The following is a 14,499-nucleotide window of genomic DNA, read 5'->3' on the forward strand; positions in this document are numbered from 1 at the left end:
GAAGGGAAAAGTCGTTTTCATCAATGCTGCAGATTCTACAAAGATCCACACATTCAAAGACAAATTTACTGAGAAGGTTTTCCCCTACTTTTCCCCCGGATTGTGTAAGGATGTGCAAAACGCGAGTCCATTGACAATCTGTCCCCAGATAATCAAAGTGAAAGTAGAATAGCTTCCCATTTCTGTAGAGTTAAAAGGCAGGCTCCATTACGTGTCATAACAGTACTGGTAATGTATGCAATAAATATTGTGACTGAAACACAATGAAAATGTTTTGTAATTAAAATTATTTATTTAAATAAGAGTTTTTCAGCAGGAAATTGTACTTTACTGTATCAAACTGAGGTCCAAAGAGCAAGAAAATAAACAATTTCAAACACTCTTTTAGCTTTTTCACAACAAAGTCTTTAGATTTATTTAAATTTAATGTCAAGTGGTGGCATTAACCATCCTTCTCTTTGTTTTTTGGCTTCCTCTGTGACGCCATGTCTTTTAGCTTAGAGTCCAATTTTCTTTGCAGATAGGCCTTCTTATTGTGGTCCATAGATTTGTCTTTCTTCCCACTCCCAGCATAAAGAACACCCTCTTTACTTATCCTCATTCGAGCATGAGACTTGGCTTTATCTCCACAACCGTGAACCTGAAAAGTATTTGCAAGACGTCAATCAGACTTTCACGTAAAAAAAAAAACATAAATTCCACAGATGCTTGGCAGGTGTTACCTGTTAACCTACACGTCAAACATACTACTCAGTTGAGGCGTGCCTCTTACCTCTGGTATATGATGACTGAGACAATACTGCCTGTTACAGAACAGGCAGAGCTGCCCGAGTGTTAGCACAGATGCTTTGCACTTGACAAAACTACAAACACTGTCGGCCTTCATGACACTACTGATGAGTGTGTCGAAGTCGTCATCTGGAGCAGAGGCAGCAGCGATGTCGCAGGCCCCAGCCTTGGTTCGATTTTTTCCTGGGGTTGAAACATGATGCAGAGTTAAACTGTTAGAAAGCTGATGAGTAAGAAAACACCTTTAAATGCTTTGTTTAGACTCTTCTGATGCAAACCTTTTGCTTTTTTTGATGAGTGGCCTTGAGCTGGATGAATGTTGTTCTGTTGCTTTTTTTGTTGAGCGTTTTCTTCCCTTTTCTTCTGCTCCCTCTTCATCCTCTCTAAATGTAAACTTTTCAGATCTAAGGGGGGTTGAGACGATGGCTCACTTTTTGAATCTGGGATCATTTCCTCTTCCTCTTCCGTTGCTGCTCGTGCTTCCTCTTTGGCTGGTTTTGACACTGGGGGTCTGGAGAGAGTGATACACCTCTCACTTCCCTCTCCTTTGCTCTCATGAATGAGGCCCAGCTCTTCAGCGATCTCATGGACCAGCAGCCGGTCATGAGAGTTAAATGATGACGGAAACTGTAGCTCACTCTGGTTTAAGTCCTTCATAAACCTTTCCACCTGCTCTCTGATCTCAGCGCGTCTGCCCTTACTCTGCTCTTGCTCTGCTGATGTGCTAGACTTTGTTTGCTTCTCTGAACCAGCTGCATTTTCCTTGCTGCTGCTACCAGCAGATTTTTTCTGTCCTGGCTTTGCTTTACTGGAGGGCTGATCCTTGACCTTGTGTTTGGTAGATGTGGAGGTGCTGGAAGAGGCTGTTTTCGCATCTTTGTGGTCACGGGTGTAGTTTTGTGGTACGATGTCTTGAATGTACTCGAACGCTGTTCTGACCTCACCAAACTCAGTCATGTGATCAATCAGGGATTTCAGAAAACCGTGATTCTGAACGGTTTGAGTGTCACACACGACAGCGATGTGTCGTCTTGCACGCGTAACGGCAACATTTATCCTTCTGTCCTCTGCTAGAAATCCAACTTCACCTAAAATAAATGGAATCAGTGGGAAAAAAAATTGTGATAGCCTGTTGTTTATGTTTAATGCAGCTAACATCTGCAATTCTGTGACAGAATTAAAAGGAATGTCATGAATTACCTTTTCTGTTGGATCGAACTAACGACAACACGACAGCCTCTTTTTCCCTGCCCTGAAATCCATCCACTGATTTTATCTCGAGCTCTGGATGCTTTGCAGAAAGTTTTTGACGTAGAAGATCGACCTGCACGGAGAGAAGAACGGTTGTTATATTCAAAACAGCACTGTTATATCGATTTTCCTTGGCAGCTGTGGTTTAAGTGGTATAACGGAATGTCGACCAATTAGAAGGTCGGTGGATTGATGGGTCCACCTGTGTCGAAGTATCCTTGGGCAAGATACCGAAGCCCGAGTTGCCACCAATTGCAGTGTGAGTGTGTGAATGTTAGATAAAAGAACTGTATGAATGTGTGTGATTGGCTGAATGAGACTTAGAAAAGGCTTTGAGTGCTCAAAATTAAGTAGAACGACATTATATAAGTACCAGTGTGTTTACCATGTACCATTTAAATGATAAAGCTTCGGGTGTTTATTTTTATCAAAGGGAAAGATGTTTTTACATACATACATGCAAATTTATTGCACCCTGTGGTCAAATGTTTGTGCACGTTGGCACTATTTCTTCTCTGTTGGGGGAATTATTTATTTTTTTAAACAATGTAATACACATATCACTTTTCTTTAAAGTAATGCATTAAGTTACTTAAAAGTTAAGTCATTCTTTATACTAGTCTTTACATCCTTTTTGCATTTCCCTAATCACTGTGCTATGATGATCTGACCTTCAGGAAAAATTTTTTAATAATTCTCCCTGGAATTTTGAAACCAATCAGTTACTTTCGGTGCTGCCAGTCTCATTTCTGTGACTTACTTGTAGATTGTATGGAGCAATAACAGCTATGTCTTTAGCTTTAACTCCAGCTTCAGTCAGAGCTTTTATGTGCAGATCGACGATGTCGACCTCACCTGAGGAAACACATCACACGCTGTTAAACTGTCATACCACACAAGCAGTAAACATACATGGCTTGTTTACAAGCTAAAATTAAAAAAGAATAACCTGTGTTGCCTTTGGACTGCTCATCTGCGACCTCCATTTCACTCAGACCACACCCTGCTGTGTCAATAAGAAGCAGCGGCGTGCTGGTCTCTTCAACGCATGCAACTCCTGCTAGATCTCTGTTTTGAGCGACATTTTTAAATGAATCCAAAGATTCATCCGTCACCAGAACTCAAATATGAGATGCTTTAAAATAGTACATTGAGTCTCACTTCAGTAAATGTCCCTCCACAGAGCTGTGAGCGGTCAGTCTTCCATGGTACATCTCCTTGGAGGCCCACTGCATAATGGCACTGTTCATGCGGTACTGAACTGTCAGCATACGAACCACCGAGTCCCCGTACATCTGGATAAGTCTCTCCATAAGACTCAGAGATAAGCCTTTTGATGCAGCCCTGTATGCAACAGAACAACATAAAAATTTTAGAGATCTACATTTTAATTTCTGAAAACCAGCCTCATTCGCATTCACATCAACGGCCAATTTAGAATACCCATTTAACCCAACCCCACTAACTGCACATCTTTGGACTGTGGGAGAAAGCCAGAATACCAGGAGAGATCCCTGCTGTACCCTGCCTCTCGCCCTGTGACAACTGGAATAGGTTACCGCCCTGCACAACCCTGAATTGGAAAAGTGGAAAAAAATGGATGGAGCATCGATGACTTCTTTCTATAACTGATTTGATACTGGGATTAAAAGTGCATTAGGATGAGATCTCTGAACCACCAGTACACACAGAAGAGCTGATTAGAGCTAGAAAAACCTGTTTCGGGGTTTTAAAAAGCAACAGACTGGAAAACTATGAAACCTATCCTTTAACCAAGCTTGTTGTTTTTATAATCAGAAATCTGAATGCTTCAGAAAATGTGTCAAAAGTGCTTTTTAAAGGAAAAATTAAAATTCTAAAAACTATTTCTAGTGACATCCTTTGGATTTTGTCCTCCACTTTTAACTCCAGAGGCTTAATAAAAGCAGGCAGTGAATGTCTCATTGTTCAGGTTATGTTACAATTCATTTACATACTGGCAACAGATAAATGCTACATCGTGTATTTTAAGGTTAAAAACTTCTGGGACTTGAGGAAAAAAAGTCACAACGGTATAGATATCAAATGCTGAATATTATGAATGCATAAAAAACCCAAACTTGAATTTTTTTACATTTGTGATTTAATGGTAGGTGGTAACTGCTTGTAGTCTCCAGCCAGGATGCACTTGCGCGCTCTAAGCAGGGCGATCCAGCAGCTGCTCTCCAGTGCCTGAGCACACTCGTCTATCACCACCCAGTCAAAATGTTCAGCTGGCAGGAACTTCAGAGGCCCGTCATCGCAGGCACCTGCACACACGCAGACAAGCGCTCTCTGATTACCTTTCATCATTACTCCAGCATCTGAATGACACTGTCATCGGGCCATTACTCACCTGTGTTGGTTGATAACACAACGTCAGCACTTTTAAGGATCTGGGCGATGGCTGCTGCCTCTCTGCTTTTCAGCTCTTTTCTCAGCTCTCCTATTTCTCGTTTCATGTTCCCCCGTTCTCCTTTCTCCTTTTTCATTCCCGTCTTGGAACAATCACAACATCACAAATCATTTGAGACGGCACTAAAATGACATGTTAGCGGGACACCACACTATAATACTCACAAATGCTTTATCAATGTCCTTCCGGATCTCAGCGATGATGTTTGCGTTGTCACTCTGAGCCAGGATGGCATCCAGTGAATGTTTCTGTATGGACTCCAGTAGCCTGGCTGGGTGACCCAGCCTCAGGACCTTGGCTTTGCCCTGGGCTAACCTCTCCACTAAATTATCCACCGCCACATTTGAAGGAGCACAGCACAGGACCTGCACAGTCACAAGAGCCAAAGTGATCCTGTCTAGACTAGAGTTGTGGCATTGATAACATTCTTCTTTATACACTAACAAATTCACATTTTTGCACCTTTTGCCCCTGTTTGACAGCTTGCAGGATGATTTCCACCACAGTGGTGGTCTTCCCAGTGCCCGGAGGCCCATGAATCACTGCAAGCTCTCTCTGTGACAGAGCGAAGGATACAGCTTCTCTTTGGGAGTCATCCAAGTTTGAGTTAAAGAATTCAACCTTATCTGATGAAATAAAACAGAGGCAAACACCAATGCGCTGAATGTTATATATGCATATGGAAACTTAGATTTCTAAAAAATCATTTAATTAAAACAGGAGCTAATATTTACTCACTTGGTTGTGACTGAGAAGTAGGTTTTGTGTCTCCAAAGAGGACACTTATTAAATTGGAAGCTGGTCCATTGTTGTATCCATTTAATGTATTCAAAGCACTGCAAGCAGAAACCCCATGGGTTAAGTTTCAAAAGTGTACTGATTCACATGCACCGAGGTATTTTTGGTTACAGATATTCCTCACCGTTTCATTCGTTTGTAAGTGACGTCGTTTGCTAACTTTAAAAGGTTGTAAAGTGCATCTGAATCTAAACTGTGGCCATCCTTTAAATCATCAAAGGCCACACTTACAGATGCTTGGCCGACCCTTGTCACAATCCCAGTACTGATCTGTGAGGCTGCAGTGCATCCAGTAGTGTCATACAAGCCAACTATATCACCTGCAAAGACAGACACATACCTCACTGTAATATAAACATAATTTAATTACATTTTATTTATATAGTGCAAATCAGAACAACCATTTCTAAAGGTGCTTTATATTGCGAGTTAAAACTCTATAATAATGGAGAGACAACCCCCTATGAGCAAGCACTTGACAAAAGTGGGAAAGCAAAGCTTTTAATAGGAAGACACCTCTGACAGAACCAGGCTCAGGAAGGGGCAGCCATCTGCTGCGACTTGTTGGTGTTGAAGAGAGCCTAGTCTTGTTACAGGATAACTAAGTGAGGATTCGTGGTCACCTGATCCAGCCTTAACTATAAGCTTTATCAAAAAAGAAAATTTTAAGCCTCATCTTAAAAGGAAAAGGGCCTCAAAGCTGAACACTCTGCCTCGTAAAGTAAAAACAGATGTCAATCTCACCAGGTCCGAAGCTGTTGCTTGGCAGAGATGAGAACCCAAGATGCTTTCTTGGCTCCAAGATGACGACTGTGCGGCCGTAGAGGCCTGTGGACTGACTTCCTATCTGCAGTTTCAGCAGGCAAACACCTTTGTTTTGAAGATCCTTGAGAGAAATGTTCTCCTGCCATACCCTGAGGGCACAAAAAAGGGAAATCACGAGTGACAACTGTTGATAACAACATTTGGTTTTAGATTATTTTCAGGAGAAATCTCTGTGTTTAGAAACAAATCCATTTTTTAAAACCACACCTTAATCTCTCTGAAAACAATTTAAATACAAATAATAAAAACATCTTTATGTCGCACAGTTCAGCAAACTAAATTCTGCAGTGTGACCGTTTGACAGTGCAGATGTGACATTACATACCTGGTCTCCTCTATCTCAGCCTCCCGCTCCTCCTGCAGAAGCTCGAGTGTCTTTGACACAAACTTTTCCAAGGCCATTACTCACTGAAATGGTAACAGAACAAGATGTTTCTAGCACATCATCTGATTTTTAGAAAAACATCTCTACATGCTATAATATTTATAATGTGCAAAGATTGATAAATAATCTTAATTTTGTGATTTATGGATTAGTTAAATTGACATTTCATCCACTTTAATACTAAAGTATAGTTTTGCTTCCAACGTTCATGCTTCTTCTACCTTCTGTTTAACTTTTTTACAGTTTTATTTCTATACACCTTTTCTCTGGGTTACAAAAAAATGATTTAATGTTCTACAAAAAAACTCAAACAAATAACAAACAAAATATGCAAAGCAATAATAGTTATTCATGATCATACTACTACTAAGCTGCAGCAGCTTCATTGGCTCCCAGTCAAATATCGTATCAATTTCAAAATACTCTTGTACACATCTAAGGCTATTCATCATCTCTATCCTGCATATCTCTCTGATCTGGTTCAGATCACCACCCCATCTCTGTGTCTTAGATCTTCTTCTTCTCTTTCTCTGTCCCCTCTCCCCGTCTTGCCACCATGGGGAGCAGGGCTTGCTCTGCTCCTCGACTCTGGAATTCCCTACCTCCAGATTTAAGAAATATCACTTCCTTCTCTCTCTTTAAGTCCCAACTCAAAACTCACTTGTTCAAAATAGCTTATCCCACATAACCTCTCCACTCTGCTATTTTAAATTTGTTTTATGTCTAGTGCTTTTATGATTGTGTAAACTGCTTGCTTTTAGTGTTCTGCTGTGTACAGTGTCCTTGAGTGTTCTGAAAGGCGCTTTCAAATAAAATGTATTATTATTATTATTATTATTACGACACCGGTTAAATTGGTCTTAACCATATTTAAATATTTTTGTACTTTTTCTGTACTTCTCCTCCTAAATAATTCGTCCGAAACTGAATCTACTAGCCTGTACACCCACTACTGTATTTATTTTATTTTTAATTTGGGGAAAACGACAAAAACAACAAAGGAAAAACTGTAAAAAAATTTTAAAAAAAGCTGTAAAATAAAAAGCACTAGGACCCACACTTAGTTATTATAGATGAAAGTAACCCTTAAAAAAGAAGCAGGGTATAGGTAAATCGTTTCAACGCACAAACATGTTAAAGCTAAATGCTAACATCACAGCCACGGTCATTTTACTTTACGAGCAGTTAGCAAGCGAGAACTGCACTCACCTGTTAGCGCCTGAAACCTAAAGACGGAAAAGCCAAATTTAACGTTAGTTAATCATGTAAAATAACTTGGAAATGTAACACCCTCTCTATCATTACTCAGGTGGATTTGTTTGGTTCCTGTTCTCTTCCTTGTTTGTGTTTTACTGGTTGACAAACTCGGCACACTGCCACCTATAGGCTCGGATGTCACAAACACGCACCTTTTATTTTGAAAAATGCAAACCCCGGAAGTTTCCTGGCGAGGCTGACGCTTCAGAAGCACATTGAGATAAGTTGTCACTCAAACAGACACCAACCGCCTGACATCAAAAGCTTTCAGTCTGTTTATGGTTATTTCGGGTAGTATGTTTTAGCAGGACGAGCCGGGCCGCTTTGGGTTACTGCTCTGCTTGATTTTAGGCCGCGGGAGGATATGGTGGTTTCTAATCTCACACATCCCAGTAAAGGAAGGAAACACTTGCACTGCAAATCTGCAGAGCTCAGCTAGCCAATCTTATATTTAACTGCTCTGTGTTTTTTAAATTGGCTTTTTGGAAATGAGAGCCTCGTTGGTCTTCCTTCATATCGTCTCATGCTGCTGGCTGGTCAGTGCCACACTTTCAAAAACCGATGCAAAGAAGTCGCACAAAGCTGAAGCTGAGGTGAGTAACTTCAGGTCTTAATCTTTAAACTGGTTCGAGCTGTTCTGTGCTGTCAGGTCAAACAGGTCTGAATGCGTTTGCCTAAAATGTCCTTGGTCTCCTGTCTCCGTCCTGTCGTGGTTATCTCTTACTGAAACGGGCTCTTTTCTCTTTGATCTCACTTGTTTAGACATCTCCAGCAGAATTATCTGTACTGCAGAGAAACCTTGTTGTGTCAGACCCGCACTGGAAAGACATAGCGAAGGAGGAAAAGAGATACTGTGCACACATCAAGAAAACGTTTCAAGGACCAGTGCTTGGATATGTGACACCCGTAAGTCTGAAATCCAGTCACAATTATATCTCCTTGTTCTCCTGCTGAATTTAAACGTTTGACAATAGTGTGTAAGTGATGGGACAGACCATAGCCATGTGGACTCCAGTGAGTAGATTTATCAGTTGATAGATAATGAATCATTAACTGGTTTGATAATCACATTCTAATTTCTTAATCTTTATTAGCTGTCACCAAAAAATCTATCCAATCCCCCCTCATCTATGACACTGGTAACACTTTAATTTAATATGCTTATGGTCATGTAAGAAAATTAAAAACCTGCCCTTTAGGGTTTCATATGTACGTTTTAGCACAGTCAAAGACACAACTTATTTTTCTCATCCTGCAGTGGAATTCCCACGGCTATGACGTTGCCAAGATGTTTGGGTCCAAGCTAACTTCGGTGTCACCGGTGTGGCTTCAGCTGCGCAGACGAGGACCTGAAACCTTTGACGTTACGGGACTCCACGATCACGATCCAGGCAGATGATCCACTTTTTCCCTTAACTTTATCACTGATTAAAGCCTCACCTTAAGTCACGGATGAACATGAGGTAAAAGAGCATCTTTTGATCTTTTCAGGCTGGGTCAAAGCTGTACGCAAGTCTAACAAAAAAGTCAGGATTGGTGAGTGAATGCCAACTTTACTGCCCACAGGTACTCAAGTCTGATTGTGTGGATTCAGATTAGTTCATTTTCTTTTTTTAACCATCAGTGCCTCGGCTCTTATTTGATGGCTGGTCCTACCAGGACTACATGGCAGTATTTGGAAGTGAGGATGAAATTGACGAGTTGGGAACTGAGCTGGTGGATGTTGCAAAAGTAAACAAGTAGTGTTTGTGTCTTTAATTCCAATAAAACCTTGTTTTTGGTTTATTCGGTGACTGATTAACGTAAAAACCGTGGTTTTGCAGACTGAAGGTTTCGATGGCTTCACCTTGGAGTTGTGGAGTCAGCTGGGAGGTAACAAAAGAAAGTGAGTGATTCTGTTGCAAGCCCCGATCACAAGTTTTGCTTTGTCTGAGGTTAATCAATAATCAAGCATTTCTGATCTACCCACACAGGGAACTGGTCCATTTGGTGAAACACATATGCGAGACTTTGAAAGCTAAAAGATTAGACTGCATTCTTGTTATTCCACCAGCAGTAACAAGGTGAATTCATTTATTTTGCATTCAGCAGCTATAAATGCTAAAAAAAAAACAAACAAACAACAACAACAAAAACAATCAGTGTGATTGGTTTAGATTTGTTTTTCCTGTGAATTATCAGCACAGGGCAGCCGGGTATGTTTGGCAGGGAGGAGTTTGAGCAGTTGGCTCCAGTCGTCGATGGATTCAGTCTCATGACATATGACTATTCCAGTGGTGCTAGGTGAGTACATGGCACAGGTGATGCAACAAGAGGATTCAAACTGGCGTTAATCCAGTTTTCTGAGTTGTGTGCTGTTGTTGTTATAGGCCGGGCCCTAGCTCTCCGCTGCCCTGGGTCAGAGACTGTGTCCTCCAGCTTGCACCAAACTCTCAGTGGAGGGAGAAGATTCTGCTTGGACTCAATCTGTACGGCCTTGATTTTGCAAGCCAGGGAACAGAGCCAGTCCTGGGAACAAGGTGAGCTGAAACTCTAGCTATTGCTGCAATACTTTAACCTCCTAAGACCCGAACTCTTCCACGGCATGCATTTTTAATTTCTCTTTGATATTTGGGCTGATCTGAAAAAGTCTTTTCCTGCTTTTTCACACATTTTCAGTCCAGTCCTGACCATTTCCATTACAGTTTTTTTGTTAAACCACTTAACCCTGATCTATAAATCACTCAGCATAAAAAAGGTACCTAACTCGAAGGACGCACTAGTGTTGTGTCTGCACATAGTAGATGACTTGGCAAAGAACCAGTTTTGGAGTTTCAGACACAAAATCATATTTTTGCAATAAAAAGGTGATTCTCAAAGAGTAAACATAGCATACCTCGACAAGGTGTGCAGCATCCTTAAACATTTACTGCATAGCATTCAGACTGTGTTGACTTTCAAGCTCATTAGAATTGTAGAAACTCTGGTAATTCCACGTATGTTTGCATGGATTAAAAAAAAAAAAAAAAAAAAAAAATTGGTTCCCTTTCTTTTAGCAAAATAAAAAGAATTACAGGGTGGCTCAGGACTTTTTCACAGTACTAAACGTAATTTTCTGACTGCAAGTAGCATGAGCTTTTTATTTATAGTAAAAAATGGCGATAAATTGGAGTAAAGAGTCGATTGAGAACTTTGACATGGACTTGAAGCCTCTTACCGCACTCGTCTGTGGTTTCCTGCAGGTACATCGAGATCTTGCGAGAACACAGGCCAAAGGTTCTCTGGGATGAATACTCTGCAGAGCATTACTTCACTTACAAGAGGTATTAATTTAATAAAACATCAGGGTTTAAACAATATTTTGAGGTTATTTAAATGTCCCAAGAGCTTTTCTTGATTAAATATCCTGTCCTTTGCCTTTTATTTTAGGAACAATGCAGTTAAGCATGTGGTGTACTACCCTTCACTGAAGGTAAAACTGTTCACTTCTGCAATTAAAAGAATAGTAGGAGTATTAATCATCAATGAGTGATTAATATTATTTCAACTGTTTTACAGTCAATCGACCTGAGGATTTCTTTAGCTGCTGAACTGGGAACAGGAATTTCCTTGTGGGAATTGGGACAAGGACTGGATTATTTCTATGATCTGCTATAAGAGTTGGACTTGTTGGCAAACACTGTGAATCTCGGATTGACACAATATATCTATATTTTTTGTCATTGAAGTCAGTGCTGTTTTGTTTTTTTTCCTATCTCGACATCTGCAGTGAGCCACTGACGGGGTTTAATTAACGCTCAACTTGTTTGAGGGTCGTGAATGTATCGAGCTCTTGAATGACACGGCGGTTTATTTTTAGGCATCTGCAACCAACAAAAAAAGGTACTTCAGTGTATTTTATTTCTTTTCTGTGATGATACGATTTAAAAAAGAAAGAAAAAAGTACAGATTAGTACATCTCTGCATTCAACAAAAGAAGCTGCATGATTATCAGTATGTATCCATTTTAATTAAGGGTTTATTTATATTTGGAGGCCTTCAGACATCTGCAGCATCGCTTCAGTCCAACGCCTAAAATCATCTGTGCTCTTAAAAAGATTCATCCATCAGCAACAATACATCTGCTCCTGATGCTTTATTTTTTATTATGTTTGAATCGACACAATCCTGTTGCTTTTACTCGGTTTATAATAACAGCATCAACAAATAACCAAGTGGTATGTTGCAGTTTTGCCAAACATCTTTCTGACCCAGCATTTTTCTGATACTTGTTCAAAATAAATGTTTAATTACATGAATATAAAAGTGGGACGACAAAGCTGTCGAATCGGAGCATTCCTCGTGTATTATTTCAGGTTTTTATTTGGCATTACAGAGCAGGATTAGATTATTTACAGCGAGCAAGGTTGACTGCATGTTCTGTCCAGTTATGAGGTGCCTGTCTACGACCACATGCATGGCATCTTCTTGACTTGCTGCAAAAAAAAAAAAAAAACCCCACAGAGACGAACATCAGACTGTTTTAGAAATAATTATTTGGTATTTGACTCTTCTGTTATTAGCAGGGTAAGCTCACCTGTGTACGATCCACCGCTGTCTTTCACGAAGTCTTCTACAATCAAGGGCAGGTTGGCAAAATCAGGTTCCCGCACCAGTTCAAACACTGAAGGCTTTTAAGATCAACAAGTTGGTGTTACTAAATACAGCAAACATGTGATAGCTGAACAAATATATGGGTTATATTTCCCCTAGTGAGTTCACCAAACACTAACCCCTGTTAAGCTGTAGCCACTGAAAATCCACCTCTGTCCCTCAGTGGCACAACACAGTGCAGACACTCCCTGTCCCACTGCACACACCGGCTCTGCACAGAGGGGAAAAAAAACAAGCAAACCACATGTACATGTGTTCCTAAAAAAACAACAAGAAAAATACATACAGATGTTAAAACAAGCCCCAAGCTCACTTTGTTGAGAGATGAAGTGCGCGAGAATGCGGTGCAGAGAGCCGCTGTGTGCCAGGTCATTCAGCGCTCCAGGGCAGTGTGGGATGAGCAGTGCCTGGTATCGGGCACCTTAAAAGGGGTCATCGTGACACAAGTGAGCAGATAGTACCGGTAGTTAAAGCAGCAGACATGAAAACGGCCGAATGGGCATGAAATAAATATTCTCACCATCTATGGATTCAAGTTTGGCTGGTGTTGCGTAGGGTTTCACACTGAAGTCCTGCACCCATCTAGCTGTGCTTTCATCAACCCCAACAAAGTATATTGGCTTCCCCTGCAACCACAGAAACACTTCTGTACAGGGTAACATCACACACCCAGGGTAATGATCACAAAGTGGACAAGAACTATTTCCAAGAACTGGGTTGCATCTTAAAGCGCATGTCCGTGACCTTTCAGATGTAGTAGTAGGGTGAAAGCAGGGTATAAAAGACAACTTTTTTTTCGGGTGTGTAAGTCCATCTCTACAAACATGGATCTAATAATGTATCTTTGTTGCGATAATATTGAAATTCTTGAAACTGGTGGTTGATAAATATTTTAAACTCAGGGTTCTGATCATTTTACCTGCCCTACCAGGATGAGCTACCAGTAGGAGAAAAAAAATGGATTTTGCGATTGGCAATGTAGCTGCAATTTTATAACAAACTTGGATTTCAGGAAAAAACACTTTTTTTTTTTAGTAACATTTTTTTTTTTATACAATGTGATGCAACAGCATCACATTGTATAAATGTGATGCTACTGTTGCACAGGGACAATGGGTGTCACAGTGAAACGAGGTACTTGTTTGTCCTGGAGTTTCTTTTTCTTCTTTCATTCATCACCCTTGATTATACCGCTGGTCTTTTTTTTTTTTTTTTTTTTTTTTTAAATCCTACAAGATACATCACTTTCTAATTTTAGCAACACTCCACTGACTAGAAGCACCACTCTGTGGTCCTTTTGGTAACTATCTATTCTACATGCACCTATTTCAAAGTTATTTGAATGAACTTTAATTTCAGTACTCACCAGGACATAAAAACCGCATACAAGGAATCACCACAATAGTTTAGTGATAAAGAGATTGCTGAATTTCCCCAAAATAAGGTAACCCCCCCCCCCCAAAGAAAATATCGTGGAATTTTTTTCTTTACCACCATATTTAAAAACAAACAAACGAAAAGAAAAAGTAAAAAAAAAAAAGAAAAAGAAAAGACGTGTTTATTTATTTATTTAAATTTCTCCTTTGATTTTTTTTTTTCTTTTTTTAATCTGCGCAGTTGTCATGGAGACTGTGTCTACGTAAGTACGGACTAACGCGCTTAGGTCACGACAGCTGTTCGTGTATCTGCTATTTGCTTGTCAGGTGGAGTCTTACCCCTGGTGTGGCTGTCTGTAGGTTAAAGACCGGACTACAAAGGCTGAAGGACTGATGGAAAGATTTCGCAGACACCCCTGAATAAACAAAATGTGTGAGATAAAACGCTTTAGAGAGCTCATGCTAGTTCTGCAGCGCTAAGTAAGTCAAAGCTAACGGACAAATTCATGAATGATTGAGAACAGCCGAGCTGTTCAAAGTAAAGCTAACGGGCTCACCTTGAGAAGAAGCACTCGCCACTATCAAACACGTTGGTTTCGCTGACATTTTAATAATATTTGCTTTAAATTATAAAGAAAAACCTTGAGGGTGAGACGATGCAAAAGAAATACGCGAGGAGGGTGTACAGTCAGCTGACAACAACATCCGCTTATAAGTTTCAAAATAAAAGTTCAGTCGGAGAAATTATCTGA

At 40.3% G+C, this 14,499-nt stretch overlaps 3 protein-coding genes across 4 annotated transcripts; 1 reads left to right on the top strand and 2 right to left on the bottom strand.

The window, feature by feature from the left end:
- Positions 1-272: 272 nt before the first annotated feature.
- Positions 273-7,883, bottom strand: ighmbp2 (immunoglobulin mu DNA binding protein 2). Of its 2 annotated transcripts, XM_013910062.1 has the most exons (17): positions 7,788-7,883; positions 7,692-7,708; positions 6,423-6,505; positions 6,017-6,186; positions 5,397-5,592; positions 5,213-5,310; positions 4,937-5,100; positions 4,639-4,839; positions 4,415-4,556; positions 4,154-4,328; positions 3,202-3,384; positions 2,990-3,108; positions 2,801-2,895; positions 1,990-2,113; positions 1,068-1,877; positions 773-972; positions 273-640 (listed from the first exon to the last, which is right to left on the bottom strand). In XM_013910062.1, exons 3-17 carry the CDS (start codon positions 6,497-6,499, stop codon positions 443-445), a joined length of 2,952 nt encoding a protein of 983 aa, XP_013765516.1. In that variant the 5' UTR covers positions 6,500-6,505; positions 7,692-7,708; positions 7,788-7,883; the 3' UTR covers positions 273-442. The 2 variants fall into 2 exon arrangements, with proteins under 2 accessions (XP_013765516.1, XP_005730137.1); XM_005730080.2 differs by having other exon boundaries at positions 7,692-7,883.
- Positions 7,884-7,913: 30 nt separating this feature from the next.
- chid1 (chitinase domain containing 1) lies at positions 7,914-12,039 on the top strand. The gene is made up of 12 exons (XM_005730079.1): positions 7,914-8,332; positions 8,502-8,645; positions 8,998-9,130; positions 9,231-9,275; positions 9,364-9,470; positions 9,563-9,624; positions 9,713-9,802; positions 9,921-10,022; positions 10,109-10,258; positions 10,961-11,041; positions 11,148-11,190; positions 11,277-12,039. The coding sequence occupies exons 1-12, from the start codon at positions 8,228-8,230 to the stop codon at positions 11,373-11,375; spliced, it is 1,161 nt and encodes a 386-aa protein (XP_005730136.1). The 5' UTR covers positions 7,914-8,227; the 3' UTR covers positions 11,376-12,039.
- A 23-nt stretch (positions 12,040-12,062) lies between these two features.
- Positions 12,063-14,486, bottom strand: gatd1 (glutamine amidotransferase class 1 domain containing 1). The gene is made up of 7 exons (XM_005730083.2): positions 14,305-14,486; positions 14,087-14,163; positions 12,892-12,997; positions 12,685-12,792; positions 12,491-12,582; positions 12,295-12,388; positions 12,063-12,193 (listed from the first exon to the last, which is right to left on the bottom strand). Exons 1-7 carry the CDS (start codon positions 14,351-14,353, stop codon positions 12,078-12,080), a joined length of 642 nt encoding a protein of 213 aa, XP_005730140.1. The 5' UTR covers positions 14,354-14,486; the 3' UTR covers positions 12,063-12,077.
- Positions 14,487-14,499: the final 13 nt, after the last annotated feature.

This window comes from Pundamilia nyererei, unplaced genomic scaffold (assembly GCF_000239375.1).
Source record: "Pundamilia nyererei isolate P.nyererei 1_Seehausen unplaced genomic scaffold, PunNye1.0 scaffold00035, whole genome shotgun sequence".
Taxonomy (NCBI): domain Eukaryota; kingdom Metazoa; phylum Chordata; class Actinopteri; order Cichliformes; family Cichlidae; genus Pundamilia; species Pundamilia nyererei.

Bases quoted from the DNA above. Each gene is read 5' to 3' on its own strand.
- chid1 (XM_005730079.1), top strand. From the start codon at position 8,228: ATGAGAGCCTCGTTGGTCTTCCTTCATATCGTCTCATGCTGCTGGCTG. The intron at 9,625-9,712 runs GTGAGTGATTCT...CTACCCACACAG, and splicing joins CTGGGAGGTAACAAAAGAAA to GGAACTGGTCCATTTGGTGA. The intron at 11,042-11,147 runs GTATTAATTTAA...CTTTTATTTTAG, and splicing joins CATTACTTCACTTACAAGAG to GAACAATGCAGTTAAGCATG.
- gatd1 (XM_005730083.2), bottom strand. From the start codon at position 14,353: ATGTCAGCGAAACCAACGTGTTTGATAGTGGCGAGTGCTTCTTCTCAA. The intron at 12,583-12,684 runs GTGAGCTTGGGG...CCCTCTGTGCAG, and splicing joins GCACTTCATCTCTCAACAAA to AGCCGGTGTGTGCAGTGGGA. The intron at 12,389-12,490 runs GTTAGTGTTTGG...TGATCTTAAAAG, and splicing joins GTGGCTACAGCTTAACAGGG to CCTTCAGTGTTTGAACTGGT.
- ighmbp2 (XM_013910062.1), bottom strand. From the start codon at position 6,499: ATGGCCTTGGAAAAGTTTGTGTCAAAGACACTCGAGCTTCTGCAGGAG. The intron at 4,840-4,936 runs GTGCAAAAATGT...GTGACTGTGCAG, and splicing joins CTGTCAAACAGGGGCAAAAG to GTCCTGTGCTGTGCTCCTTC. The intron at 1,878-1,989 runs GTAATTCATGAC...CATTTATTTTAG, and splicing joins AGTTCGATCCAACAGAAAAG to GTGAAGTTGGATTTCTAGCA.